The following is a 27,092-nucleotide window of genomic DNA, read 5'->3' on the forward strand; positions in this document are numbered from 1 at the left end:
GTCGAAGCCGCGTATACTTAGAACAGCGTCCGAGAAGCTCAAGCGCAACGCTAAATCTTGGTAGTGCTTCGCCCTTAAAGAATTTGTAGATTTTTCTTCGCGCTGTGGATATGACGAGCTGCGAATGACGAGGTTCCTTAGCGTCTACGAGGGAAGAGTCGTCGTCAGCCTATAAAGGTGTCGGCGAACGGACAGACAGACGCACATGGCAAACCCAATATAGAGCGCTTACCTGCCGCAGCACTGAAAACGAGTTTTGCTCATGTGGACGCTTTCTGGTAGCACTACCCAAGGCATGTCGGTACGATTCTGCAAACAAGCTGACTTATTCAAACGCTTCACGTCTTATATGGAGGTACTGACTTTCTGTCAATTCAGTGGATAATGATCATATATTTGCTGCCCACATGCCAGATATACTCAAGCTCTATCACCTATACTGCAGCGCAATATAACTGCTGTCCGCTGCTAGCACAAAGACAAACAATGCGAATAAAGCTGTGAACGCAAGCTGTGCACTTCTTTTCTTTTTTTGTACATCAGAACTTTCTATAAATGCATTGTTCGCGCGGTTCAGAGCGCGCGTCGAACGGCGACCTAAACACTCGTCATTTCTTGACGAGTCCGAAGAGAAGGAAGAAGTCGACGCCGTTGTTCAAGATGAGGAACATGAACGGGTGGTCGACGACGAACTTGCGCCGCTCAGAGTTTTCGGCGCCGGGACCTGCGGCGTTGTCAGCGTCCAGCGCCACCCGTGCGGGCTCCGGTCCAGCGCCAGACGCCGTCGAAGTGGCCGACGAGGCCGACGCCTCAGCTGTCGCTTCCGCTGGTGTCGCGTCCGTTTGCTGTGGCTTGCCGCCTCGCTCGCTGGCGCTGAAGCAGGCCGCGTGTCGCGCCAGCGTCACCCGCACCCCTTTGGCCGAGCTGAGACCGGATAGGTCAGCGCGCTCCGTGAACACGTCGTCCACGCCCAAGGCTGGAAGAACGCGCTTCAGGTCGGTCACCTGCGGCGCAGACAACGCGGCGAGAATCACCAGGGCGTCGCTAAAGGGAAACGTGAGAGAGAGAAAAATATTTCCAGCTTTGTCACGAGTAGGGACCAAGCGGTAACCTGGAGAAGACTACAGGCTGGAACCTACCCACACGGAACACTGCTGCACGCCATGTACCCGGGCATCTACGGGCGAGACTGCAAGCTCTGCCCGCCGGACACGCCCAACACCTTGCGCCATATGGTGCTTGGATGCAGCAATAATCGAGAAGCACGACCATCATCATCGCCACCAGGCGATAACATGCAGAAAGAGGCGGATTCAGATGAAGAATTGGAAGACCAGTGGGAGGCTCTGCTGGTGACGCAAGACCCTGACAGCCAGCTGCGGTTGGTGAACTGGGCTCGGGCGGCGGCAGCGAGCCATGGCTACCTGAACTGAGGAGGCCATCCACCTTTGGGCTCAAGAAGCCTGGTCTCACAATAAACTTTATTTCTCTCTCTGTCACTAAACTATCCCTCTACAATATGCAAAAGAAAAGCACCTCTTGCGGCGAAATGAGGCACGGTAGGCCAGGAAAGTCGCAATACCAAAGGACAGGTGGCAGCGCCGCCTCGAAGTTCCCGCACGAACTGGCCGTGACGTCATAGACTTCGATGGCAACCATTCGGACAAAGTTCATTTTTTACCGGTTATGATGGCGTACACTGTATTCTTAATGAGCTAGAGATTGAATTAAGCAACTCTCAAGGACTTTTGTTTAGCCAAAATCACCCGAATGCGAAAAGATACATTGAAATACGTGACGCCACACTGACGTACTGGCGCTAAGGTTCCCGTGCGAAATTCAAAAAATGACACTTTGACCTTAATTTTATATTCTAATAGGTAACTTATATTACCGCGAAATATAAGAAAGTAGTGTTTCCAAAGCCTGCTTCTTTATCATTGCAAACTGATTTAGTGTCTTTCTTTAGTGCCCTTTAACATGAGGAGAAAAAAAATCGATACAACCAATCTCTCGATGATCGCCGACGGTAATGCATTAGCATTGAATCAATATAGCGACACAACGTATTGCCACCATGCAAACAAGTTATGTGAGGTGCGTACTGCAGCTGGACTCCTCTTTCGCACTTCCATAAAAACACTCTAATACGTAAACAAATACACTGAGTAAGAACAAATAAGTTATCATCCAAAAACCTGCCTATTCTGAAGCCATTCTTAAGTTCTCCCAAAATACCATTATGTTCTGCCCATGCTTGCAGTACGAATTTAATCGCTTCCACTGCTATCCTGTATATTACCGATATAATGGTCAACGGTCTATATCAATGAATTCTATCTTTTTTCCCCTCGCCTTTATAAATTGAATTTATTCTTCTTTGTCGCGAACTGTCTGGTATTCGTCTATATTTCAAGGTTTTTTCTACTGCTTTCAACAGAGCTTCCTTACGTATTGGACCTAGTTCATTAATCTGCCTAGCGTGACCCTCGTCTAGCCCCGTGACTGTGCATTTAGGAATTTTTTCTTCAACATTTACCAGTTGAAATTTGTCAGCACCAGCTTCTTTTCCATCTGGTTCTCTTGCATGCTCTCTTTTTCTCAAATACAACCTCGCCATTGGCTTGGAAAGACTCGGCTGTTATTTTTCGGCTAGGTATAATACCGCGTCCCCATCCAGTTCGTTTACATCTTCGTCTAGGATACGTTGTATTATGCCAGACTTACGCCTAAAAAGTTTACGTGGTTCCGGAATATTCCAGGTGCAGCCACGTATTTCTGACAACCAACGTTAACTTTCACCTTCTATCTTTGCTTGAACCAGTATTTAAACCACAGATTCTTTCTTCTCCCGGTATATTTCCCATGTTCTGGTTACTTCACCCTACGGCAACTGCGCTTGTTTTGCCTGCCTGTGATCTCGGGATGCTTTCTGTCGTTCGGCGATCGCTTCTCGTATCCCTCTGTTCCACCAGCTTTTCGGTTTTTTTTTTTCTTTCCAACGAGCATGTTGCTTCTATTTCTGTATTTCTGTCGTTATTCAATTTAGAAGCTCACTATATTTCCCCTCTTTGCATGGCCATTTGCCAGGTTCTTCATCGACTCTTGTGGCTATATTTGTTGTTGTTGTCGTTATTGTTGTCCAGAGTTCAAGTTTGCACTGGCCATTTTGTACTCCTTGCTTTCTTTCTCAACATTTCCCATTTTCAATATGATGCGTTTATGGTCCTAACCTAAGCTGCTATACCCTTCCTCGTCAATGACCATTTTTCTCAGCTTATCATTAATTCCTTCTGTCAGCAGACAGTAATCAATTGTCAACTGCCGGTTTCCCACTTCCCATGCGAGCTGTCCGTCACACTTAGGCCATGTATTCACGCCATAACGAGGTTATGCTGCTCGCAGAGATCTAAAACTGACTTCCCGTTGTTGTCGGTATAGTCATCTAGATCCTGCATGTGGGCATTCATGTCACCTAAAAAGATAACTTCGGCATCATTCCCGAAACCTTTAATATCGATGCTTAGGGCTTGACATTTTTAATTTAATCTTTCCCATTTGGTCCCCTTATGCGTGAGCATTCCGACTCCCACTCCCTTTCTTTTCCGTTTAGTTCTGTTGCACCCTTCCCAAACATAATTCTCAATCACTGGTGGCTCTTTCAAGTCTCTAAGGTGTATCGCTCTAACCGCACACATATTCTGTTTGTTCTCTATTTAATTGCTCCTCACTGTCTAAACACATTTTCTCTTTTATGTGGTTCCGCCTTTTTATGCAGCCTAGAGCACGGCGAGCTTCGCTTTTTGTTCGCTTCTTCCTCTTTCTGTTATAGACGCTGGTGCTAGTCCCAGGCGCCCCTAGGGGGCCTCCTCCTCCATTACTACCAACCCTGGCCTCCTGATTACCTGTGGCCCCTCAAAAAAGCAATTGCGCGACCAGCAAGTCGCCAGCCCACTTCTCGTCTAAACCTGTGATTGAAGTGGATTCCGTCTCGTTGAAAACCACCAATACCTGCTCACTTCTCTGTTTACTTCCACAAACTCGAAATCTCTCTCGGCTCGCTCATGTAGCCTCATTAACGGCCGAAACCGCTCTTTGATTGTTAGCGTCACGTAAAGGTATCTCCGACACAGTGCTCACCCCATTCTGCACCAGAGGGGACGTCTCACACAAGTCATCTACACCCTTCGCCAGACGCTGGGCTGGTCCTGACCTTTTGCTGTATAGAACATCATTTAGCCGACTCCCAACTAAAAGGTTGCGTCCCTTTGCATTACGCGCGATCTCTTTTCCTAGCTCGTTCCATGACACAGCCCAATGTCTGCCCTGTAAATGCCCCTATCGCCACTTTCTTGCCGCCTTTCACACTCTCCTCAATCGCCTCTGAGCACCTAGTCAGATTTGAGTCCCCGGCGATTATCACCTTTTCATTCTCTTCTACTCACGAGGCCTCTTCCTGCCTCCCCTTGTCATCCTTTTCCGTGACTCTGATTTGACACGGGGCATTGACCATATGGTTCCTCCTTTCCTTTTGTGGTAGCTCCAAGGTAGGTGAACCTCTTTCCAGCTGCCCGAACCGCACGTTGGACGTGTTCCACTCCGAATCCTCTCACCTCGGGAGGCGGCGTTCCGTCGTTACCACTGGTGTGTCTACCATTTCCGTTCATGATGGTGGCCCTGCTCAGTTTTTTTCTCGGCTGCTCGAATTCTTTCTTCTAGCGCCTTCCGTACATCTCGCTCCATATTGAGCTCATTTTTGAGCTCTTCGACCCGCTTTACAAGCTCACTCCGAACGCCCTTAATTTCCTTCAGTCTGGTATTGCCATCACAGTGCCTGCATATCGACTAGATTTCCTCTCCATTCTTATCCCACTCCTCGTCTACCTTGAGGGACCCCCCGCACGCTTCACACTTTACCGCTTTCTTGGCATATGCTGAACTTAGCTTTCTCTAATTTTAACTCCGAACCTATTAAAGCACGTACTTACCAAGCAAAGCCGACACGTACAAAACCTTAATCCTTAAAATGCCACAAATTATTGATATACAAAATTCTATAAGCAATAAATGTCGAACACACTTATGGTTGTGACACACGGTCGCACGCGTTCAAACGAGTGGGCATGCTCTGACTGTCCTACAAAATAAATATTCCCGATACAAATGCGCAGACCTTAAAAACACTAATAGCTAATAGCATTGGCACTTCGCGTCTACTACTTCGATGAAAATGCGGCGTGCGGAACGGAGAAGTAAGCCTGTGACCCTAGTGTCAAGCACCTGAACGCTGTGGCCAATCAGCCAGCCACAACAGCTCAACGAAGTCGACCTAAACTACTCGGTAATTAAACTGTGAAGGTCAGGCCCTTGGCATGACCTTCACATAGAATACAAACCAAGTATCGAAGATTATAATGTCAGTATACTGAATATCGTGCAGAATTATGCATATCTGTGTTTGTTACCGACGCATCAAAATCCTTGACAGGCCACGTCCCAGACATTTCATTGGACCGATACAATCCCTAATGCATTAAATTTTTTTGAAGTATTAAATTTTTACAAGTATTATTAACATTTCATTGTTTTCTATCTTTATTCGTGCAGACCTACCGAGAAGCGTAAGTAATTCCGTGATCTACCTGCAAGTAAAGATGTGTTTCATTTTTCAACCACGAGGCGGAAAGTGGAGGAAAGTATGGCGAAAGCTTGAGTAGAAAAGCGTAGTGCCGCACAAGACGGGCTCTGCGGCGACTATGGCTACGAGATGGCACCAGAGTAGCGCGCGTCGTCTGTTCGCCGATGACGCCTCCAGAAACAAAGCGCTGCGTGAGCGGAGGTCTGTGTGCGGCGGCTGCGGTCAAACGCGCCCACGCGTCACACACGCGCTGCCTTTCACGATCTCCCGATTAGCGAGGCAGTCGCGCCACACTTCGGTCCGTTTGCAACGTGCCGCACGAGACAGAATGTCTGCACCAGCCTACATATCGCGAAATGAAAACACGTATAGAGCAGCGTTCAAATTTCGGATTAGGGAGTAGCGTGATCGTCGGTGAATTTTTATGGTGCCGCTCGATAAATACTTGGCGATAACACTACAATTCTCATACCACGCTCCCTTTGCTGCGTCAGAAGCGCCTTGAGGTCCTCACCTGTCGCAGCCGGAACCGGGGCAGGCTGACGTCGACGTCGCACTCACGGAACTGCAGCTCGAATGTGCCGGCACTGAGCTGCTCCTGCAGCGCGCCAAGTCCATCCAGGTCTTGGGGCAGGAAGAGCACCATGACGGCGCCCGAGTGTCGGTACGGCAGCACCAACGCGCTGGCGCCCAGCGCAGGGCAGTCGGCCAACAAGAAACGGCCAGACTGGTGCATCATGCGCACCTGCATGGAAAGTACACGAACACTTATACTTAACTCGCTAGCCTTCGCATGTCTAGTCGCGTGGAAGTGCCTGCCTAACCAATCTGGTTTTTCTATAGGGCAACTTTTTTTTACGTTTGAGCCTCTGTAAGGTCATGCTCAGTGCACACTCTAAAATGGTTGTTTCACATGCTGCGACTAGAGTGCAAAAATCGCAGCAGCCGCACGCGTCGCAACGCTGTTTTAAATGTCGAATGTTGAAATACCATCCCAGAAACCTCGAAATGCTTGTTTCATGCGAAGAAGAGACTTATTTTAAGAGAAAATGCGTTCTGAAGCATCCGCGTACTTCTAGCACAGTTTAAATCGCCCGCCTTACGATCGAGGAATGGTGACGTCATGTCTCACAGTGACGTTGCGCCATCGGTGAGTAAAACGGCGCCCGCAGACGGCGCTACGGCTTTTCTGCGCAAAACGCAAACGCGCGGCCAGAAACAGAACCAATACAGAGCCGACGGAACTGTGGTTCCGTCGGGGAAAGCGCGCGACGATCAGCTGGTTCTTTATTTTATGACGCCAACTTTGACGCTCGTTGCAATGGACGACCCTGACAACGACACATTGGCTCGCGATGCTGGGCTCGACTTCAGCGATTTAAGCACTGATGAACGTGACCTGCTGCTGAGGGCTCGCGCTGCCGGCGCTGTTGCGCACTACTACGACGGCAACTGTATGTCATGGCTGTACATATTCGCACATTTGTAGCTTTTCCTTCGTAAAAACCAAAATGCCGCCGTCATCGCCCCGTCTTCGACCTGCAGTTCTTGCGCTTCGGAGAATGCAGGCAAGACCGACGGAACAGCGCTACGGGAAAGCATTGCTTTGAAAGGCACTCCACACGACTTCAGTAAGTCGGCATTGAAATCGTAATCCTCTGGACGAAAGTGCAGCAAGCATACTATGCGATTTTTCGGCTCTTTGCCAACGCGCTGCGGCAGAGGTACGGCACTTAACCACTTCGAACGGAGAGGTTCACTCGTTGGCACACAGTGATAAATAACGTTGGATTCGCCACTGCAGCTGCCCTTGGCCAAGTTGCGCGGACCGTTCGCGCATCCCACGACATCACATGGGCGTGGCATTCTCGCTGCTTGTTCCAAATGCAAGTTTCGCGAGCCAGCAGAACCAGCGCAGCACGACGCAATAACGAAACAACTGAAACTCCAAAGCGCGCGCGGCGCAGAGTCGAGCGAAAACGAAACCTTTAGACCACCCATACTACTAAAGGGTAACGTCAAAATGTTATTTTTTCTTAGAATCGAACAGAGGTAGACAAGTAGGATTTTCTTCCGTCTTATAACCTAATGAAATGATCTTTTTAATACGAGTAGTTGAGTACTAGTGACATAAATTGTGATGAGGAGTGCCTTCGTCATCGGGCTAGTACCGGAATGTCACTGGGGGGTCTCAAACCGTGTCATGCATTTACCACAACTTCTCGGTTACTAAAGCTCTGTTCGTGATTATATTGGCCCCTTAGACGTTCTACAGCATTGCTTTATGACTTTAACCTGACTTCATAGCAAACTTTAGTGTCCCTTTAAGAGGGCTCATTTCACACAACTGCGATTTCAGCGATGCGGCTAGTGCGACACCCAGGGTTGCTTGCTGCCAAGTTTCGTGGCATACGCTGCATAATTTTTCAAATGTAACAAGAAAACCAGTGTCTTATGACTTCGTTGGCTTGTCTTTAGCAATAGCAAATAATACGCGTGTTTTCTTAATTAAAAACGCTTCCAAGTTTAAATTTGTTTTCGAGTGCATAACAGCGATTCTTGAAGCGCAGTGCGCAGAGGCATGACGGACGTTCACGGCTCTTCGCAACTGGTCGCTCAGCGCTCTGTGTTGTCTCAAGTGCCTTCCATGTCGGTGTCATTCTGCCTGCGCAACAACAAATTAGAATATGACCTACCAAACAAGCCCATATGGCTGCCCGCACCGCATATGCAGTGTTCGTATAACTCGGCTGCAGCGAAGTCGTCGCAGTGAAGCGACGACTTCGACGACTGCAGCGAAGTCCGCGCAGTGAGATCCTCGCGCTACCTTCGCTCAGCCTCAGCTTCTGGAGGAATGTGTGTATAGTGCTCGTAATGGCGCCTAAGCGGTGCCTGCTCCTATAGCCGTATTCCTGCGCCAAACGCAGCAGCAAGCACGAACCCGAAAGCCCACGTCTGCCCCTCATGGAAGCCGCAAATTATCTGTGTGTAATTACTGAACGGAACAATGCGATTTGTGTTCCGAACATCCATCTTAGTGCTAGTATGGCTCGTCCACCGCGGCGCGCGTGCTATATAGTTACGCATAGAAGCCATCTCTGAATATTTCCATATGCGTAAGCGCCGACACCGCAATCATTTTAGGAGCTGTAGTCACTTGTGTACACAGCATCATGGTATTCTAACAGGAGTGGGCGTCGTCTACTTTCTAGTCCCGTGTGTCGTGTCGTTGTTGTACTGTGAATCTGTTCAAAGATGCTTAAATCAATATGCTCCAGTATGTAGCGCGGCGGCGTAGCCCTACGGCGAACAAGAAATACACTTTTAGGCGTATATTTGTTTCATTAAACAAATTAGAGTACTAGAATTGTTCTATTCGTAGCGACAAAGCAGGCGTAAAGTAGAAAGTTATCGGAACTATGTGCTAGTCACGTTGACATGCATATGTTTCTATCTGCTTCGTCACATTATATTAAAGTGGGGCTGAAAACCCCTGATTATCAAAAACCTGTGCAACTGGAGCAGATGTTATAATTCCTTTACTGGAAATTAAAACAAGAAACTCTATCTGTAGGCTAGTCATGTGCACAACCTGTATTAGATCAGTTTTAAGGCATCCTTATAGGAGTGGTTTCAAACTAGAATAATCGACCAAAATAGAAAAGTGCAAGGAAAGCCTCAAGGCCCAATCTAAGCTGATATTCCTGAATGGTTTGCAATAGCCAGATTTTCGCCTGCTTGAATTGCCTGCATTGATGGACTTTTCAAAGCAGGGCAGACTGATTCCTTTTCTTGCTATTGAAAAGCTGCTTGATTGTAAACAGCATATCACGTATTATGAAAAAAACTGTTGAGTATTGTCAATATGTCTAAGCAGGCACAGACCCATTTATTTTTTTTTTTGGGGGGGGGGGGGGGGGAGGGGAGGCACCCACGGTAAGTTTTCTATGCAAATGAAGGGGGGTGTATCTTTACTAGTACAAATGGCAATAATGCCTCCCGTTCGCCATAAAGACGCAGCTCTGCTGGCACAATGAGCTCAAACCCATTTGTTTTCGCCATACAGATCGCCGCCTTACTGCTCATACCAGCAAAATACGACGGAAAAGGCCAGCATGTGTCAACCAACTCGACCTGTCTTCCAAGGTGTCTTGGATCCCAAGTGCCTACCTCGCCATTCTATTTGGATAAGCACAATCTAGAGCACCATTACAGTGCAACGACAACGCTGGATGACGTCACGGACTTCAGCGCCACCAAAGCGAGGCTATGGGCACCACCGACCATAAAACGAGGAGACAAACTTCGATGAACCACTGGGCATGGCAGCTCTGCTGGCACGATGAGTTCAAACCCATTTGTTTTTGCCATACAGGTGAGCAAACGTGAGCAGACAATCCAATGAATTGTGCCTAATTGTGCCGCATGCCAAAGGCTACTTTCAAATTTGTTGTGTGACTTTTGCGTGCATATTTCAAAACTGCTGCTTATAGCAGGTGATGTCGAAAGTAACCTTAGTCCTGATTATGACCAGTTTTCCAAGCAGCTAAAACAAATTGCAGGCGACCTTCATGCTATTAAGGAAGAGCGTCTAGCATCCATCGACTTAAAGCTTGACAGCCTAAGCAATCTCGATACCAAGGTTTCTACATGCAAGGAACAAATTAACAGCCTCCAGAAAGCACTAATATCGCTTGAACTAAAAGTGGACGATCTCAAAAATCGTTCCAAATTATCCAATCTGATTGTTTACGGTCTTCCCGAGGAAGCTAAGGAAAACGAAGGCTCACTTGAACACAAAGTGCACGAAAAGATTCTTAAAAATGTCCTTAAAGTCGAATATGTAACGATTGAAAGAATTCACAGATTAGGGCAGGCCAGCAGCTAAAAAAGCCAGACCGGTTATTTTGAAGCTCCTGGACTACCGCGACAAATCATAAATCCTAAGCAACTGTTATAATCTGAAGGGGAGCAGTTTTTCAATCGGCGAAGATTTTTCATGGCGTGTAAGAAACATCAGGAAAAAACTATGGAACTACGGCAAAACTAGAAAAGAATCGGGGGACAAGGTATTGCAGGTCTACGACAAACTGCGTATCCATGACGACCTCTACCGATGGGATGACGAAACAAATGGTGTGGCCCTAATCCAACCACATTCAGCTACCTCCAGCTATAAAAAAAAAAACAGGAAGCAGAAAGGCAAACAACACACACTCGGCGCAACGCACTCCGTCCGAAATAACTTTCTGCAATATTAACGCGCGTAGCATACCAAAGAAAACTGACTTCCTTGAAGCATTACTTCTTGGTATCGAACCAGATTTTGTTGCTTTAACTGAGACTTGGCTAACAATCGATATCAGGGATGCTGAAATCACACCACCAAACTACGTAATCGTACGGAAGGACCGGCCGTGGTGGCATCGCGCCTTATTGATTAAAATGGAAATCCCTTATATCGTGTTACCTCACGTCACAGGAGTGGAATGAATTTTTTTGTAAAGTAACATTTCCTACATGCAATATCGTGGTCGGCTGTATTTATCGTAGTCCCTCATGTGAGGTTGAAGTGATGGAAAGACTGTGCTTGTATGTGCAAAATAACGTTTTGGGGGCCAGCCTAATACTTCTAGGGGATTTTAACCTGCCTTATGTGAACTGGTAAACATTTGAACACCACTCACCAAGTGCTGATATGCTTTTCGAACTCATGCTTTCACTGAATGTCAGCCAAATTGTAACAGAGCCCACACGTGTTTAAGAAACTGCTTCCAACATACTTGATTTTTTTTTTTTGAGCCATCATTTCCCGTTAGAGCAAACGTATCTTCAATTCATTAAAGGCATATCTGATCATGAGATTACTTTATGTGTTGTACCTGCTCAGAATACTACGTTTTCTTCCCAACCACGCATCACTTACCCGGACCTCAGTAGAGCAGACGATACGAATATTAATGACTACTTATCTAACGAATTTACCACCTTTGAAGCACTTTCAATAAGTCCCACCACAAACATCGAAACGTTGTGGCATAGTTTCAAAAAAAATGTTTCATTGTGTTTTCAAGTATGTACCTTCTAAAGTTAAAAAAACGAGGAAGCAACATCCCTGGATCTCACGTGACATCATTCATGCCAAACGTCAAGTCAAGCGTCTGAAAAAATCAAATAAAATAGCACCTCATTCTTCATCTCAAAGTAATATTAGTCTAGCTATCCAGGGCATTAAATCTAAAATAAAGAAAGCGAAATCAAACATTTACTCACACATTTCAAGGATTCCTAAGAAATTCAGCGAGCAAATTCTGGAACTACCTTAAACCTAAGGCATCAAGTGATCCCAAAATGTCGCCCGAAATTAACAAAGGAAGCACCAATTCACCAAGTAACTATTTTTCTTCTATCTTCACGACTGACGATGGGGAAAGTACCTCAAATTGACATCACCGTTGATAGCAGTCCAAGCCCTCTTACCGTCACGGAGGGCGGAGTACCGAACCTTTTCCTAAACGTGGACACGAAAAAAGAGCCAGGCCGGGATAAAATACCCAAGGCTTTCTTGAAACGATACGCAGAATAGACGACGAAGTGCTTCTGTATAATATTTAAGATATCATAATCATCTGTTCTTCCAAAGTATTGGAAATCTGCAAAAGTTGTCCCAATACATAAATCAGGCTGCAAAGACAACCCGACCCGTCCAACTTTCGGCCGATTTCGCTTACGAGTACCGTGTGCAAACTTCTGGAACACATCATACTAAAACATATAATCGTTTTCTTAGAAAAGTGGAGTATAATATCAACATGGCTTTCGCAGAGGCCTTTCTACAATTACTCAACTACTGGAACTAACCCACGACATATTTAATATCGACCAACACAGACAAACAGACCTCATCCTACTCGACTTATCGAAGGCATTTGATCGGGTATCACACAAAAAGCTCATAAGGAAACTTGATATTACATTAGGTACAGGCCCCATAATTTACTGAATTTGTGACTATCTCACTAACCGTACCCAATATGTGGAAGTGAACGTACAGAGTTCCCAGACAGCCCGGGTAACATCGGGAGTCCCCCAAGGAAGCGTTCTGACTCCCTTTTTATTTTTACTTTTTATTAATGACCTATCCGCAAAATTCACAGGAAACATTAGGCTATTTGCAGAGGACTGCCTTATTTATCGAAATACTAACTCGCATGATGACCACATAACATTAAACAACGACTTGAAAGCTGTGTCTAACTGGTGTGCCCACTGGCAGATAACTATCAATACTAAGAAATCTGCTGTTCTTTCAATCACCTGAAAAAAAAATTGGCAGTGGCTTAGCTCGGCTATGCCAGAATATACGTAGCGAAAGCTAAGGCATAGCATGGTTAGCCCATGGTTAATCTTGATTGCAAGTCCAGGTTAGTCTGGTTGTCTAGCTATGTTGAGGCGTTTCGCCAGTCGTTCGGCGCGATGTTTGTCTGTTTCCTGGGCGATCCGTTTCCTCTTCAACTCGTTCCGATGTCGATTCCAGGCCTCGTTCTGCTTACCAGAATTGTCGCCGTCCACACTGCCGCCTCAACTGTGGTTGCGGCGCACGCGAGCTTTCCTTTTCAATCCGACATGTTATCAGGCATGCGACGCAGCTGGCAAAGCGAGCGGAGGCGAGCGCAACGACGAGAAGCGTGTGTGACGTCATACCAAACGGCGGCGGCGGAAAGGCGCTGCGCAGCGGTGGAACACTTGTGGCTCGCTGCTACTAGTTGCGCATGCGCAGTAGTGACTAGGGAGCGAGAGAGAAAGAAAGATCCGCGGCGAGGCGCACGTTGTGACGTCATGTGCCTCCTCGGAGCACCGCCACGGCGAAATCGCAAGTTCGCGGTCAGTAAAGCTTTCGCTTTAAAAACAATTTGCCGCAGGTGGGGAACGATCCCACAACCTTCGCATTTCGCGTGCGATGCTCTACGGATTGAGCTGCCGCGGCGCCGTTTCCCCGTCCACTTTCTTAGGTATTTATGTTTGCTTGTAGAACCGTGGGAGTGTTAGCCAGCGCCATCACTCACAGACCTTGGCGGCGGATGTGGAACATTCTTTCTGCCGCAGGCGTCACGAGAACGTGATCTTGTTGGGTGAAGGCAACCTGTCAATAAACCCACATATGCTACCTGAACCAATGTTGCCGAATTCGAGACTTTCGTTCTGTAATCACGAGAAGAACGGAGATTCAGGTACACAAGGGTCATGCTTTCTTTCTATACCTTGCAAGTTGCGCGATACGTTCACTATAGAGGCATGCAGTTATGACAAAAAAAAATAAATTATGGGGTTTTACGTGCCAAAACCACTTTCTGATTATGAGGCACGTCGTAGTGGAGGACTCCGGAAATTTCGACCACCTGGGGTTCTTTAACGTGCACCTAAATCTAAGTACACGGGTGTTTTCGCATTTCGCCCCCATCGAAATGCGGCCGCCGTGGCCGGGATTCGATCCCGCGACCTTGTGCTCAGCAGCCTAACACCATAGCCACTGAGGCAGTTATGACAAGATATGGTTATATGAGTTCATGAAGTAATACAATTAATTCCAAACTCATTAGCAACTTTGCGTCCCTCTCGTTAGGCATGGCTTATGCCCCGTGATAGGTCCGCGCACTCGATTAGCTGTGGACGTGCAAGAACCGTCCGCACTTGAAAGAATGCTACCATTCGTAGGTTTTGATGCACCTGGCTGATTTGCTTTTGTTTAATGTGTTATGTGCCGTTTATAAAAAACAAGGTGTCTGCCTGCTTTCCACATTGTTGCACCTGTCTTACGGCAAGTAGAGAGAGAGAGAAGCAAGAAAAAGCAGGGATGTTTACGGCGAAGTAGTTTATCTTAGACTACTGTGATGTGTTACGACCAGCTTAAACAAAAGCTCAGTGCACTGAAGTAAGTGCAATGTGCGATTACCTTTTAAAGTGATGGTGCAGTACAGGTGCGGTAAAGGTACAAAGTCCACTACATACTGAGGGTTTATTGGTTTCCATGCAGGAAAAAAATGGTATATCAGAAAAAAAAGAGATCAAACTGATTAAATAATGTTCATCCTGCATTAACGCTTCGGAAACAAATTTGCGATGCTGTTTTCCTATCCAATACGGCAAATATTGTATTGCAGAATATTCATTGCGATATCTCGTTTGCACGTTTGCTTTGCGAACTTGATAAGGCATCGCCTCTCACGGAGGAAGTAACAGAACCTTGAAATGAGACGTTCAACTCACCGGAAGAAATACGTGTGAAAGCCGACACCAACACACGGAGACTAAATGGTCGCGCGTACAGTGCGACGTTGATACGTCGGTTATTATGCTGTCATGTCATATCCCTTCGACACCGCATTTGACCATAGTTGCCTATTCCTTAAATTGATGCATCCATAAAAACATAACCAACTACAACTGTGGCATTTTCGTATATCGCGAGTAGTTTGTACGCAATAAACCAGAAAATTGGAGCAACATCCGAAAGCCATGTCTTCTCATAAGGAACAACTCGTATTATTTACAACTAGTAGTGCGTTTAAATAATCGAAATGCACGCAGATGTACGTACAATCAGCACCCGAAGCCCACGTGAAAAAAAGAAAAAACGAAAGAAAGAACCCCGCCGCTTTATTAGCAAGGTAGCGCGTCAACAAACGCATAGAGATCGCAGAGCTGAATCGGGCCTACGAGTTTTCAACTGCCTTGTTCGCGTGTATACGTAGGTGGTACGTACCACTTCGGCAATCTACGGCTACACTAAATTTGTCACACTGTTCACAGATTGTCGAGAAACCGACCGGCAGAGCGATTTCCGTCGCATGCGACCGAAATCGCACTCCCGGTGCGATGAGAATCGCATCAAGTGAAACGGACTGAAGTCGTTCTCATGGGCAAGCTTTAAGAAATATAAAGATGATATTTGACAAAGAGAGAGTCGTAGATAACGAATATGAGACGTGCAGATTCCCAGTCATTGGGTAATTACCGTAGTGTTTATTGTTAAAGTCAGACGCTATGTGAGGCGCGGTCACTCGCATTGCTTTTAGCCATTGAAGCAAAAAAAAAGCTAGGAGGGAGTGTCACATGACAATTTGGAAGTCATCATGCATATAAAGCAAACACTCATGGGAAACACGCCCTCACCACGTGATAAGCAAGCGGTAATTTTTGGCAGGCTAGCGCATATAAGGGAAACAGTAGAGCTGAGAGCGTGGGAGTGGGTGGCGAGGACGGATCGCGAAGAGTACCTTAATTAATGGCATTAATGGCTACCATAAATCAGTCACTGCCATAAAAAGTCCAGCAATCATGGAGGGCTTATTTCTGAAAACCCAACAGATAGGCAGGCCTCGAAAGCAAACAAGGGTGACGTCCGAGGAAGTTGCCTCAGAATTCAAAACTGCCCGAGTTGGTACGCATTCATTTTGTGATCTGTGCACACTCATGAAAACTCATCGCAAGCGCTGATTTGGTACTATGCAGGGTGTTTATTTACAGAATTTTAAATATCGCTTGTGTCAGATAGCCCAATTGTAGTTCTTCAACTGTGTCGAAACCGGTGCCACACTCCGAATTTCTTCCAAGGCATACCTTGCAAACTCAACAGCCACAAGATGGTTGTTAGCCGGACTTATTCGAATAAGGGCTCTTAAGAATGGCCAGCTGCAGTGCAAGATTGCCACCCACTTACGACTATGACGGCAACATCCCGGCGCTGTTATGAATGGCCAGCTGCAGTGCAAGATTGCCACCCGCTTACGACTATGACGGCAACATACCGGGAGCTTCGCCGCCAATTTCTAGTCACAGCGTGACTATAAATCGACTTTGTGACGGAATGAGTTCGGCGGGCCAACTATTATTCCCAAACTCCCCAACGGGCTACCCGGAACGGCTCCGAGTTCTACGGGGCCCCTCTGACGTCGGTTCTCGACCTTCGAACGTCTGCGCTTTTGTGCGTGTAGACCGTCCTGTGGAGAGGCGGCTAGTTTTGCGATCACCAAATGAACGTTCGCGTCGCCTTGTATCGTGGGAGGACCGAGTGTTTAAAAACTGCTGTTGTGCGGATGCTCGACACACTTCTCTTGAGCAGTCATGTTGGACTGACACTCTCTCTCAAGCAGTCATGTTAGACTGATATAAATATTTTATATAAACCCATATTCCTCGTTCTCGATGAGAATCAGTCCTTCCCTTCATCAACGTCTTCAGCGTGGATAAGTTGGACGACGGCATGGGCCAGCTACCTTCTAATTCATGTCCGACTCCAATCTTGACAACGGATCAAGAGCGATGGGATTGAGCCCCCAATCCTGACAGGGCACCACACGGAAAACACCTCAAAAATGTACAAATGGTAGAAGCAACGAACGACGCGGGCGCTGACTGCAATCAAAGTTTATTGCTCAGGGGTGAGAGAGGACGCAAACCAAAAATTATTACATCAGGGACTAAGGAATTCCCAATACGCGCGGAGAGGACGGAGGAAGTAGAGGAAGGGAGACCTATTCATGTAGACACGCAATGTTTAAATGTAACTGGCAAAGGATGTATTACATAAATTTCACTATGGCAGAAAGTTCCCAAAAAGTGAGGCCGATGTTCAAAACTAGCTGTCGTCCCTTATCGGCATGGGATTCCCCACAGGCTGAAGAAAGCAACGGGCAGCGCGGGCGTGTCTGTAGTTTAGTCCACCCAGTGCAGATTACCGAGTCAAGTATAGGAAGGTCAACCAGGACGACCTTCCGCCTACGAACAAAGAATCGGAAAAGAAGCATCAGGCACCCATCATGAGCTGCGTCGCGGGGGTTGTTTATGGCAATACATAAAGCTGCGGCCGATCATACGTGAGCTAGACCGGGCGTCGCAAACCAAGCGGCCACGAAAAAGACAGGGGCAAAAGAAAAGGAAGGGTATGCGCTTATTGGCAACTTATTGTTTTATTAGAACAATGTCACCGTATATATTGTCTAAGTGGAGGAAAAGCTCAGAAGAAACAAGTACAGTGAAAGCTCGTTAATTCGAACTTCAATAATTCGAATTTATGGATAATTCGAACTATACGATTTGGTCCGGCCAAGCTCCACAGAAGTCTATGTATTAAAAAGTCCGTTAATTCGAACGCGAGGAGGTTCCCTCACGGATAATTCGAACTACGCTCGCCTGGCACACGGCCAGAGAAACGCGCCTACTGCCTACACACAAGGCTGTATTGCCTCCGAAACGGAGAGAACGGCGAGAGAAGGCAAAATCGGAAAAAAAATCTAACCGACGCGGGGTCAGCCAGAAGGCAGCGGCGGCTACCGCCCTTCCGTTCTACGTAACCTCCGAGACTTCTTGCCCGTTGCGAATCTCGGAGGCTTCGCAAATCTTGTACAGCTGCTAATGTTGTGCTGAGATGGCACGGCAAGCGCCAAAGCACAGCGAATCAAGTACGTCGCAGCTGCGCTTGCAATCAAGAACCAACGAATCAGGACCTTCGCCACCTTCACATGTTGAGCATCTTTCTCTCGGCAGTCTTCATCGGTTGTGCACCTCTGTTTTCAGCTTAGGAGGTATCGGCCGTCGCGATTCATTGTGATGGGGTTAAGCCTCGGCTAACGTTCGTTTCGGTGGACATCGGTGGTGTGGCACAGTCGGACCCAGAGCTTCGACTTGAAGATGGCGTATGCCCGCGGCACACGCCATCACTTTCTGACGCCAAATTTCTGACATGCCCTACTGCTTCCAAATCGCAGTGTACTGTTGCTCTCCTTCACTTTCGTTAGTTCGAACTTTCGTTAAGTCGAACTGAAGCGGCTTCCCCTTGCGGTTCGAATTAACGAGCTTTTACTGTATGTCCCAACAACTTGTAACTCCGTTAAGGCCAAGCGTATTAAAAATTCAATTTCTCCGCGAGCTGGCGAATAACTCCCATTTATTGCCGCTCAGAAGTTTCGAGATTGCTGCACAAATCACGAGATGAGGTTGCGTTGCCGAGGCTAGCGACCTCGCGTCATGCTTCCTCCCACATTCCTTTTTCCCTGCGTTCTTTCTGTGCAGCAGTGACTCTCGGTGTCCCTATTACACGGAAAAATTATCGGTCGTTGCGTTAGGCGCCAGTTGAGTGCCGTCGTCTCACCGTATAGTCTCTGTCGTGCCATCATCATTATTATTCCGCTATCTTTGTCGTCGTCACCGCCGCATGGTGTCTTCGTCGTGATCTCGACGTAGTCCTCCCATTGAGAACTTCGCGAGGCCAATAGTTTGAGCGTGTCAAATGCGTCAACGCTTCAGGGTGCGTCCAGCGTGGCCTCACCTCAAGGCGCTCATCAAACCGTGCAGAAGAAAAGCGGAGTGGACAAGGGGAAGTTCTAGGGCCCCCTGTAGGTGACTCCAAGCGATGTCTTGTCGGGGCTTCCGTAACAAGCAAGCTTAACGACTTCACCCACGTACCTCGCAAAGGCCGGTCCACCACACGTGGTGGCTCGTCACCGTTCTCGCTCACCTTCTTGGTCCTGCCGGGTGCCAAGTGGAACTCGGCGTCGGTGGTGCGCGCTCGGCTGAAGCGCACCCGCCAGCCACCGGCGAAGCCCACGAAGCTGAGCAGCAGCAGCGAGGTGCTCGACGCCAGACCGGCCACCGCCGACGACGACGACGCCAGCTCCGGCAGGATCTCGTGGGCGCCGAAGCGCGGCACCGCCTGGCGCGCCTCGTCGGCGATGCGCGCCAGGCTCCCGCCCGGGTCGGCCGCGAGGTCGCGCGCCCCAAGCCGCACGGCGCCCGCCGCGTCGCACCGTCGGAACTCGCGACGGATCCGCAGGCTCCGGTCGTGGTAGATCAGGTTTCCCAGCTTCAGGCGCAGCGAGGACACGCTGCGGCGCGCGTCCGAAAAACGCGGGGAATCAGCTTCGGGGAAGGCGGGAACCACGTAAGTGATTCCTTCATATTCCTCTATTCACGTGTCCCTCTTCTTCGAGCTGTCGGTTAATTCAGCCTCGCGCTGCGATCTGCTGTATAGCCTCCTGGTTAACTCAGATGGTAGAACGACGAACGGCCCGGAAAGGCGTTGGTAAGGGATTCGATCTCCAGTTTAAACATCTGTGAAGCTTTCTTTCTAAAAAAAAAGGATTCCGTATGGGTTTCACTTGTAGTTTCTTGCTACAGTCCCGTCGATGACAGCTGTTCCTTTCCCGTTTCCGCACACCTTCAGATAAAGGAGCAAAGTTTAATCACGTCTTTCGTGGTGCGAACGTTCGTATTCGCGACCCATACGGTAGTTATCTAGTTATCCTAGTTATCGGCGGAGGTGTGTTTTCTGCGAAGAAATAAATCACATCGTGTTCACTTTCGCGCCATCAACGAACGATGATCATCAATGAATTTGATCTTACATATGAATTTGGTTACACAATATTCATCAGTTCTTGTTCTATTTATCAGCACACATTATCGATGCACGACGACAAATCTTAATCGATAATTTCCGATGGCATCCCCTCTCAAATGCGGCGGCGGCGTATAGTCATCTAGCCTGCTTGAGCTATTTAAGCAGCAAGTTTGCCGACACTCACTGCAACCTAGCACTTCACCTGTCTCTAGTATATGTGCCTACCCTTCGTCAAAACCTATATCTCTATATTTGTAATATTTACTCTGCCTGTTACCTCACGCAGGACCGGCACTGGGCGTGCAGCCGAGCGAAGTAGTCGTCCGTGATCGGCCAGTGAGAGCGGCGCGCGGGCTGCAGGTGCAGCGCGCACGCGATCTGGTGAGCGGTGGCGCCCCTGGCGGCGTGCAGCAGCACTTCTAGCGTGCTCGCCACAGCGTAAGGCGAGAAGAGGATGTTGCCCGTGCGGCCAGCGAGGCGCAGCTGGCGGCACAGCTCCAGCGCGAACTGCAGCAGGCCCTGAGAGATCTGGTCGTATCGCTCACTGCGCAGTGGGCAACACGCGTGAACAGTGGGCATCAACGTTTTCGCATAGCGTCAGCAATTCGACGCAGTAGTGTTGCTACTGCTATCAGGTGTCATTCCCTGCGGATGTAGCATAGATTATACTTCTCGTAGCCAAAAAGAGTGGCATGTGCCTAAGATAACCTGCATAAGCCCGAGGTTGCTGAGCTTGGCTATAGCTTGGCTGTAAATCTGCGACCGCTACCCGTTCGCCCGCGTGCCATCGCAATAAACCTCATTCGAAATGTGTGCAGCTCCTCGGTTGCAAGGTGGACGAGGACCGTCATCTTCACTCTTGAAATGAGGCTTATTGCGATGCGACGCGGGGCGAACGGGTAACGGTCGCAGATATACAGCCAAGCTAGCCAAGCTCAGCAAACACGATCTTATGCCTATGGAGATACCGCTTAAGTAGAGGCCACTTTTCTTAAAATTAATTTATGGATTTTTATGTGCCAAAACCACGATCAGATTATGAGATACGCCGTAATGAAGGACTCCGAAATAATTTGGACCACCCACGGTTTTTAGCGTGCACCTAAATCTAAGTGCACGGGTCTTTTCGCAGTTCGCTCCCATAGAAATGTGGCCGCCTTGGCAGGGGTTTCATTCCGCGACCTCGTGCTTAGCACCCCAACAACATAACCACTACGCAATCGCTGCGGGTAGGCACCTTTCTTGGCTGCAATCGTTTACACAAAGCACGTAATAACGCAATGGAAGCTAAGGAAGTATAATGCGATCATAGAAATCTCCCTCTGCCAGTCTCGCATGCAGTGCAGTTGCTCTTGATCTGCGGCGCTTTCTAAAGAATAACCGACTTCATATGCGGCTACAGCTTGCAGGCGTAAGTTTACGTCAAATGACACGTTATTTGTGCACCTCTGAGCTTCCAGTATGCGGGGTGCTATGTTTTCCCCGAGAGCGCCAGCACTGGGCTGCGGCTGCACGTAATTCAACAGGATAAATACCTGTAATCTGAGATCTGCGACACCGTTCATGTAATACTTACGTCATATTTTGTGGCATAAAAGTGTGTTATGTCGAATGACATGACGCACACGTATAACTGTTTTTCATATGTGACTTTACACATGCAGCGGAACCATGAGGCGGAAAGTGGAGGAAGAGGAGGGTATGGTGAAAGCGTGAGAAGAAAAGCGTAGTGCCGCGCAAGATGACCCTTGCGGCGACGATGGCCACGAGATGTCAGAGTAGCGCGCGTCATCCATGAATAACTGCTATGAGTAACTACTTAAAAGGAAAAAAAGAAATCAGGAAAGAAACAATCCATGATAACTCAAAGGGAAGCTCATTACTTTTCGAAGCGAAATCGGGATGCCTTAGAACACGCAACTATAAAGCGAGATAAAAGACGGAAGAAGAAGCATGTGCTTGCGGCGGTAAAGCTAGGGAAACTATATGGAACATGTTTTATTAGAATGTGAAGACGCCTACCCAGCGGTCGATTTGGGCACCACTGGCCTTCTTGAAGCCCTTGGGTTCAGCGGGAGCAGTGGTAAGGTAAACATGTCCGCAATAGGCATTAGTAGGAGGCGATTGGAGGATTGGTGGAAGTAGGGAAACGACCAAATACGGAGACGTAGAAAGCACAGTTCGCACTAGGGGATCAGAAAATTTGGGTGAGGTAGTTCCTAGTGTTTTTTTTCTTTTTTATTGTTTAACCTAGGTAGGACATTAGGCAGTATAATAGCAAGAGCTAGGTGGCGCAACCCACCGCCCCGTTCCAGAGGGGACGCTTTTGACATCCATCCATCCATCCATCCATCGTCTGTATGGAAACAAAGCGCTGCATGAGCGGAGGCCTGTCTGCGGCGGCTGCTGTGAATCGCGCCAACGCGTCGCCCAAGCGCTGCCTCTCGTGATCTCCCGATTAGCGAGGCAGTCGTGCCACACTTCGCTTCGTTTGCAACGTGCCGCACGAGACCGATTGTCCATGCCAGTCACTATACCACGAAATGAAGACACGCATAGTGCTGCCCTCAAATTTCGCATTAGGGAGTATCGTATTAGTTGCTGAATTTTATGATTGCTGTCGTTGGTCCGGTGCCTAGTGGTAGCGGTAGGACTTTCATCGCCGATTAAAAATGTGTGCTCTCGCGCAACGAACTTCTTGTATGTTTCCGGAAAGAATAAAATGGAAAAAAGAAAAAAAGAAAACTAGCCCTACCATTTGCGGGATGCTAACCAAACATCCGCACAGAGTCATTCGCGAGGTAAACCATACAATTTGTTCACAAAAATATGCAAGCCTTTTCAAACATTTTTAAAAAGCACAATAACTGCTTGATGTTTAAAACAGTCCCCAGCAGCTGCGAAGCAACTGACCACGGCGGCGGTCAGACCTGTGACGCTGCAGAGGGTGCTAAGAATCACTGGCTCCGGACAGGCCGCCATTGGAATATGAACCTGGCAACGTTTAATGCTAGAACGTTATCTAGTGAGGCGAGTCTAGCAGTGCTATTGGAGGAATTAGAGGGCAGTAAATGGGATATAATAGGGCTCAGTGAAGTTAGGAGGCCAAAAGAAGCATATACAGTGCTAAATAGCGGGCACGTCCTTTGCTACCGGGGCTTAGCGGAGAGAAGAGAACTAGGAGTCGGATTCCTGGTTAATAAGAAAATAGCTGGTAACATACAGGAATTCCATAGCATTAACGAGAGGGTGGCAGGTCTTGTTGTGAAACTTAATAAGAGGTACAAAATGAAGATTGTACAGCTCTACGCCCCTACATCAAGTCATGATGACCAGGAAGTCGAAAGCTTCTATGAAGACGTGGAATCGGCACTGGGTAGAGTGAAAACTAAATACACTATACTAATGGGCGACTTTAATGCCAAGGTAGGCAAGAAGCAGGCTGGAGACAAGGCAGCGGGGGAATATGGCATAGGCACTAGGAATAGCAGGGGGGAGTTATTAGTAGAGTTTGCGGAACAGAATAATATGAGGATAATGAATACCTTCTTCCGCAAGCGGGATAGCCGAAAGTGGACGTGGAGGAGCCCGAACGGCGAGACTAGAAATGAAATAGACTTCATACTCTGCGCTAACCCTGGCATTATACAAGATGTGGACGTGCTCGGCAAGGTGCGCTGCAGTGACCACAGGATGGTAAGAACTCGAATTAGCCTAGACCTGAGGAGGGAACGGAAGAAACTGGTACATAAGAAGCCCATCAATGAGTTAGCAGTAAGAGGGAAAATAGAGGAATTCCAGATCAAGCTACAGAACAGGTATTCAGCTTTAACTCAGGAAGAGGATCTTAGTGTTGAAGCAATGAACGACAATCTTGTGGACATCAATAAGGAGTGTGCAATGGAAGTCGGTGGTAACTCCGTTAGGCAGGATACCAGCAAACTATCGTAGGAGACGAAAGATCTGATCAAGAAACGCCAATGTATGAAAGCATCTAACCCTACAGCTAGAATAGAACTGGCAGAACTTTCGAAGTTAATCAACAAGCGTAAGACAGCTGACATAAGGAAGTATAATATGGATAGAATTGAACATGCTCTCAGGAACGGAGGAAGCCTAAAAACAGTGAAGAAGAAACTAGGAATTGGCAAGAATCAGATGTATGCGTTAAGAGACAAAGCCTGCAATATCTTTACTAATATGGATGAGATAGTTGAAGTGGCTGAGGAGTTCTATAGAGATTTATACAGTACCAGTGGCACCCACGACGATAATGGAAGAGAAAATAGTCTAGAGGAATTCGAAATCCTGAAGGTAACGCCGGAAGAAGTAAAGAAAGCCTTAGGAGATATGCAAAGGGGGAAGGCAGCTGGGGAGGATCAGGTAACAGCAGATTTGTTGAAGGATGGTGGACAGATTGTTCTAGAGAAGCTGGCCACCCTGTATACGCAATGCCTCATGACCTCGAGCGTACCGGAATCTTGGAAGAACGCTAACATAATCCTAATCCATAAGAAAGGGGACGCCAAAGACTTGAAAAATTATAGACCGATCAGCTTACTGTCCGTTGCCTACAAAGTATTCACTAAGGTAATTGCAAATAGAATCAGGAACACCTTAGACTTCTGTCAACCAAAGGACCAGGCAGGATTCCGTAAAGGCTACTCAACAATAGACCATATTCACACTATCAATCAAGTGATAGAGAAATGTGCAGAATATAACCAACCCTTATATATAGCTTTCATTGATTACGAGAAAGCGTTTGATTCAGTCGAAACCTCAGCAGTCATGGAGGCATTACGGAATCAGGGTGTAGATGAGCCATATGTAAAAATATTGGAAGATATCTATAGCGGCTCCACAGCCACCGTAGTCCTCCATAAAGCAAGCAACAAAATCCCAATAAAGAAAGGCGTCAGGCAGGGAGATACGATATCTCCAATGCTATTCACAGCGTGTTTACAGGAGGTATTCAGAGACCTGGATTGGGAAGAATTGGGGATAAAAGTTGATGGAGAATACCTTAGTAACTTGCGATTCGCTGATGATATTGCCTTGCTTAGTAACTCAGGGGACCAATTGCAATGCATGCTCACTGACCTGGAGAGGCAAAGCAGACGAGTGGGTCTAAAAATTAATCTGCAGAAAACTAAAGTAATGCTTAACAGTCTCGGGAGAGAACAGCAATTTACAATAGGCAGCGAGACACTGGAAGTCGTAAGGGAATACATCTACTTAGGACAGGTATTGACGGCGGATCCGGATCATGAGACGGAAATAATCAGAAGAATAAGAATGGGCTGGGGTGCGTTTGGCAGGCATTCCCAAATCATGAACAGCAGGTTGCCATTATCCCTCAAGAGGAAAGTATATAATAGCTGTGTCTTACCAGTACTCACTTACGGGGCAGAAACCTGGAGGCTTGCGAAAAGGGTACTACTCAAATTAAGGACGACACAACGAGCTATGGAAAGAAGAATGATAGGTGTAACGTTAAGGGATAAGAAAAGAGCAGATTGGGTGAGGGAACAAACGCGAGTTAATGACGTCTTAGTTGAAATCAAGAAAAATAAATGGGCATGGGCAGGACATGTAATGAGGAGGGAAGATAACCGATGGTCATTAAGGGTTACGGACTGGATCCCAAGGGAAGGGAAGCGTAGCAGGGGGCGGCAGAAAGTTAGGTGGGCGGATGAGATTAAGAAGTTTGCAGGGACGGCATGGCCACAATTAGTACATGACCGGGGTTGTTGGAGAAATATGGGAGAGGTCTTTGCCCTGCAGTGGGCGTAACCAGGCTGATGATGATGGTGATGATGTTTAAAAAAAATAAACGCCGCCAGATGAGAAACCTGTCAAAATAACCTACATGTTATCTTCGTTTGGTAACTGCCACTTATCGCTTCAGTTGAGGTAGAAAGGAATATACCAATCGTTTTTTTTTAAACATGGCAAACGTTATATGGGAAACCATGTACACTCACGATTTTTCGCCAGGAAAGTCGGGTCCCGGGAGCCCCACTGTTCGGCTTCGACTCCGGCTTTGGCTTCGGCTCCGGCTCATATCCGTGGTCTGGACGACTTTACTGCCGATTTGGATATCACGATGGCAGCTAAATGTCTATGGCACCCTAGAGTGAGGCACCTGCGCGTCGTAGCATTATGATACACTATGAAAACAACCAAGTCTCGGGAACTTATTATGCGGAGCTAAGTGCTTCTGATATAGTTAGCCTTTTTCAAAAGTTCTTGTACGCGTCTGTGCATTGTCCTACTTGTTTGAGAAGAACTGTCAAAGATAGAGTTAAATATTGGACATGCAAACACTGGACCAAAAGAAGCTGCCTGCACTTGCTTTGTTCTTAAAGGTTTAAAACATCTCGGGCATAAGGCATTGTTGAGCTTTAGCATAAGTCGCAGACGTGGTAACAAAAACAGTGTAAGGCATATTAAGGAACAGGAGTCCAGTGTCGACAGTTTGTGATGCCGTGATTAAGAGTAATGCAGTAAAATGGTTACTCCTGATGAGGCTGAAATCTAGGAAACGCTACCAGCCGTGCATACAAAAAGAACGCACAATGCACCAACGAACTCAAGCAAGTTTCGGTTTTTGGGTACGCTAAATCACTGGGTACACCATTTCTGAAGATCGCTATATTCAAGCAGGGCTACTCCCCCTCGCTCAAAAAGAAAAAAAAACGCGAAAATTTGTTCGTTATGCTTTGTCCTTATGGACACACCCAATTTCGGCGGCATATTAGTTGTTTACAATATATGTAACTGTGACAGGCATTATATTCGCTTTGGGCAAACACATTGCTACTGCCTTGAGCTGCCGTAATTTATGAGAGTTTCGCGAGTTTACGCTCAATCTCGATGCTTTCCGAACATTTTACTATTCTAAGGGATAAGAAAAACTGCCATAATCGCGAGTAGAACGGACGGGTACTCACAGGTTGGCTGGGCTGTCTTCTTCTGCTGCTACAGCTCACTGGCACGTGACGGGATGGCTCGTGCAACAACGCGCATTAAAGAAAATCAAAAGCAGAAATT

The 27,092-nt window shown here is 47.4% G+C and overlaps 1 protein-coding gene across 2 annotated transcripts; it reads right to left on the minus strand.

Moving 5' to 3' along the window:
• Positions 1 to 497: 497 nt before the first annotated feature.
• LOC139059314 (ipis-1-like) lies at positions 498 to 27,092 on the minus strand. 2 transcript variants are annotated; one of them, XM_070537541.1, is made up of 6 exons: positions 26,993 to 27,092; positions 26,024 to 26,184; positions 20,314 to 20,580; positions 19,155 to 19,521; positions 6,153 to 6,383; positions 507 to 1,004 (listed from the first exon to the last, which is right to left on the minus strand). In XM_070537541.1, exons 2-6 carry the CDS (start codon positions 26,101 to 26,103, stop codon positions 609 to 611), a joined length of 1,341 nt encoding a protein of 446 aa, XP_070393642.1. In that variant the 5' UTR covers positions 26,104 to 26,184; positions 26,993 to 27,092; the 3' UTR covers positions 507 to 608. The 2 variants fall into 2 exon arrangements, with proteins under 2 accessions (XP_070393643.1, XP_070393642.1); XM_070537542.1 differs by lacking the exon at positions 20,314 to 20,580 and having other exon boundaries at positions 498 to 1,004.

Source organism: Dermacentor albipictus, chromosome 1, assembly GCF_038994185.2.
Source record: "Dermacentor albipictus isolate Rhodes 1998 colony chromosome 1, USDA_Dalb.pri_finalv2, whole genome shotgun sequence".
NCBI classification, from domain to species: domain Eukaryota; kingdom Metazoa; phylum Arthropoda; class Arachnida; order Ixodida; family Ixodidae; genus Dermacentor; species Dermacentor albipictus.

What these genes read in the sequence shown, in the direction of transcription:
- LOC139059314 (XM_070537541.1), bottom strand. Translation starts at nt 26,103, where the DNA reads ATGAGCCGGAGCCGAAGCCAAAGCCGGAGTCGAAGCCGAACAGTGGGG. An exon ending in CAGTGCCGGTCCTGCGTGAG is followed by an intron (nt 19,522 to 20,313) that starts GTAACAGGCAGA and finishes CGCGCGCCGCAG; the next exon opens with CGTGTCCTCGCTGCGCCTGA. An exon ending in CCCGGTTCCGGCTGCGACAG is followed by an intron (nt 1,005 to 6,152) that starts GTGAGGACCTCA and finishes TCTGCGCCGCAG; the next exon opens with GTGACCGACCTGAAGCGCGT.